At 38.6% G+C, this 3723-nt stretch overlaps 1 protein-coding gene across 2 annotated transcripts; it reads left to right on the plus strand.

Moving 5' to 3' along the window:
• Positions 1-432: 432 nt before the first annotated feature.
• On the plus strand, positions 433-2944 carry LOC136208335 (uncharacterized). Of its 2 annotated transcripts, XM_065999156.1 has the most exons (3): positions 445-938; positions 1028-1253; positions 2481-2944. In XM_065999156.1, the coding sequence occupies exons 1-3, from the start codon at positions 780-782 to the stop codon at positions 2492-2494; spliced, it is 399 nt and encodes a 132-aa protein (XP_065855228.1). In that variant the 5' UTR covers positions 445-779; the 3' UTR covers positions 2495-2944. The 2 variants fall into 2 exon arrangements, with proteins under 2 accessions (XP_065855227.1, XP_065855228.1); XM_065999155.1 differs by having other exon boundaries at positions 433-938; positions 1028-2944.
• The last annotated feature ends 779 nt before the right edge of the window (positions 2945-3723 follow it).

The raw sequence follows: 3723 nt of genomic DNA on the forward strand, positions 1-3723 counted from the left end.
ATTTATTTCCTATATGGGATGAGGAAGGTTAAATTTTATTTACTCTTCAAAACCATTTTAAGTGGTTCATTTTGAGTATCAATACCTCATTCATCACTTGTTTGTTTCGAGTTTATAATATATCGTTAAAAAGATCTAATGGCATAGAATATGTTAACGTATTTCACATTATTCTAAACTCCAAATTGATAAAAAAAAAAATAACAAACCAAAATTTATTTATAATTGTTTTGGTTATATATAATTTATAAAATAATTTTAAATTAATTATATATTTATAATATTATTTATTTATTAGATAAATAATTTATTACTCCTTCAATTTATACATATTATATTAGTTAGTCCTTTTATTTTAGAAATATATTATAATGTTTCTAAGTTATGACAAAACTAACTACTTAGTCCCTTTATTCATAAATTATATATAAAATGAGAAATTATATATAAAATAAAAAATTTACCCTTCTACCACTAATTAATTTACACTAATTAATTTATATAGATATTCTAATTTTTTATTATATTAATATAATTATGAAAAATAATATTAGTAATAATATTATATTATTATTTATAGGTCACCATCGCGTTTCTTCTTCTCCTTCTCCCCCATACCCCCGCCTGACTTTTCTCAACCTTTTGCCGCCGCCTGCGTCCACCGTAGCCTCCGCCGGTGTCCCCCTTGCCTCTCCTTTTCCTGATCTCCAGGTTTGAGTCGAGCATGAGAGAAGCGAAGGTTGCGGTGTCGAGCGAGAAAACCGGATCCAAGGTTTGCGATGTCGAGCGAGAGCAGCGGAACTGCGGTGTCGAGTGAGAGAAGCGGATCCATGGCTTGTGATGACCCTAGGGCATCTCCTGTGGCTTCTCCGGCAGTTGGTAGGATTCTAAAGAAAGCCAGGGAGGGTAATAGCTTCCCGGATGATGTGAATCGAACGGTGAATAGTAATTTGAAGCCTCTTAGTAAAAAGAAATTATCCTGGAAAGATACTGTTATTGGGGTCATGAGGAGTTTTCTCCTATGCAGGATCGGGACATGTCTGAGGAGGGGGATTTGGAAGTTATTCTGTCGGACTCTGAAGGGGAGGAGGAGGATCAGTTTGATCCTATGTGCCCCGTAATCCGCCTATCGGCTGACGAGAAGCGATTCTTGAGGGCTAAGTGGAAATTATCCCTTATTGCGACTGTCCTTGGGAAGAGGATAGGTTTTAGGCATTTTGCACAGAAGATTGAGGCGCAATGGGCAAAGAAAGGTAAAATTAGTATTACTGATCTTGACAATGATTATTATGTAATCAAATTCACCGAAGCTGAGGATTTTGAAGCAGTCATAAATGGGGGACCTTATATCATATTGAACCATGTTCTTGCAATTAGACCATGGGTTCCTAATTTCAATCCAAGGGATAATTCAATTAACAGAAAATTCTTGGGTAAGGTTCCCAGGCCTCCCAATTGAATACTATAATGAATCCTTTATGAAGAAAGTTGGGCAAGCTATTGGAAAGGTTCACCATGTTGATAAAGCAACTATTGGGGCATAACGGGGGAACTTTAACAGAGTTTGCATTGATATTGATCTTAAAAGACCCCTCTTATCCAAATATTGTCTTCAACATACAATTTACCATATTGAGTTTGAGGGGATCCACAACATTTGTTATGAGTGTGGTATGTTTGGGCACCTTTATGAAGGTTGTCCGGATAAACATACTGCTAATGATAATGTTCAGGAACCTAATGGTGTTGGGAATAAGGAAGACCTGGTTGGGGACAGAAATTATGGTCCCTGAATGGTTGCTAAGAAACCTCTACGTAGACGGGCTCGCTCAACTTCCTTTCTAGGAGCCCCGCCTGACGTTAGGAATGGGAATAATCCTGAAAGTTCCAAACAGATCAATCAAAATACTAATGAAGTTAACGGTATTAAGGGTAATTTGATTGCAAATCCCTTGGGCTCCAGATTTGGTGCTCTTCCCGTTGAGGATGATGTTGGGCTGCCTAGAGAAGAACATGGCTGCCCCTCTGAACTTATCGAGGTTATCAACGCTGGTGGGGATACGGATGTAGTTAATCCCCTCTTTGAGAAACGGGAGGAGGGGCAGAGTAGCTTCCAGGCCTTTACTTTGCCTCGTAATTCTTTAAAACCTCAGGGAGTTACTTTTAAGGCTGCTAGTCACCCTAAAGTTAATAAGATGAAGGGTAATGATAGGATGGCTGGGAAGAAGTTCAAAGGGACCTTAAAATCTCAACATGGGTCGTTTGGAATATCAGATAAACGGGGGCCTTCGGGATCGTCATCGAGGCTCGCGGGAGCCCCGAAGAAATATTTGGCCTAGTTTTGGGTTGTGATACGTCCCGAATAAATAGTGTTTTCAATATAGTTTAACCCCATTTTATATGCTTGTTTAGCCTCTATTGCTTAGTTTGTGGTACGTTTTATCTATTTATCGTCTAACGAGTGTTTTGAGCTGTTTTAGTGGTAAATACATGAGAAACGGAGCAATACGGAGCAAAAAGGGGTTTTCCACCACCTGCTCGGCGAGCAAGCTATGGTGTGCTCGGTGACCACCATGGGGCAGTCGACATATCCACCTCATCAGGCACTCAGCGCATTGACCAAACGAATTTGGGACTCCTGCTCGGCGAGCAACGACTAGAGATGAATTTGGGCTAGAATTCGTGGGCCAAAATCCCGACCCGAATCAATTTGTAACACTCGAATTCGACGGGAATACCTAAACTGACCAGGAGGCGACCTGGTGCACTATAAATAGGGGCGAAAAACTATATTGAAAAACACTTATTATTCACCATGTAGTCAATTACAGTAGCTTGTTTTTAGATTAGGTTTAATGTTTTTCCAGCTTTTTAGATTAGATTCAATTCTGTAATTTCATTTATCGCAATTGACGGGAGAAGAACTTCATCTTCTATTTTATAATCGGAATCGACAGAATGGGTTTTAGATTTCTCTCTTTCCCTCTCATCTTTTACTTTTATAATTAATTGAAGATGTTTGCCATTATTCCTATTGTCCTATTGCTATGATTAGTTTGTCTATGAACTGATCCCTATCCAATTTGGGATGGGGATGAAATTGATTGTATGAATATGTATGATTAGGGATCTAGGGCCTTTGATTGATCAGTTTATGCATGCTTAATGCCTTGAAATTGTCAGGAATAGGATTATTGCTAGAATGAGACTCGATGACGATCAACTAGCCTGCTTTGTATATATAATTGCGCTTAATGCCTATGAACCTGACAAAGATAGGATTATAGATAGATAAGAACCTGACCATGGAATTATCTATGCTGAACCTGTGTAAACCTGACCTCGCTAGAGACCACTAGGAGTGCGGCTTCGTGACTGGGCTACGACTTTAGTCTTAGTTGCCAAAGAACCTAATGCTTTGCATGACCTAAGGTATATGCCTAATCAAGCCATCACCCGAATGCATGTGAATAGGTTAGATGAATCTTGATCACATCTGTCTTTCTCATTAGGGTAATTACCGTCAGACACTGGTAAAACATAAATCTGAACTCCCTAAACCCATATATAGGATTTAATCAAAGGATTCCTCATCCTAGATTGTGCCATCCATTAATTCACCTTCTGCCCTGTTAATTGTTCGCTTTATTTTGTTATGTTATCGCTTTCAATTCGTTTAGTTAATTATCAAAAGCCCAAATCTTTATTCAACCCTCTAAATAG

Source organism: Euphorbia lathyris, chromosome 10 (assembly GCF_963576675.1).
Source record: "Euphorbia lathyris chromosome 10, ddEupLath1.1, whole genome shotgun sequence".
Classification (NCBI taxonomy): Eukaryota; Viridiplantae; Streptophyta; class Magnoliopsida; order Malpighiales; family Euphorbiaceae; genus Euphorbia; species Euphorbia lathyris.

What these genes read in the sequence shown, in the direction of transcription:
- LOC136208335 (XM_065999155.1), top strand. Translation starts at nt 780, where the DNA reads ATGTCGAGCGAGAGCAGCGGAACTGCGGTGTCGAGTGAGAGAAGCGGA. An exon ending in CGGATGATGTGAATCGAACG is followed by an intron (nt 939 to 1,027) that starts GTGAATAGTAAT and finishes TCTCCTATGCAG; the next exon opens with GATCGGGACATGTCTGAGGA.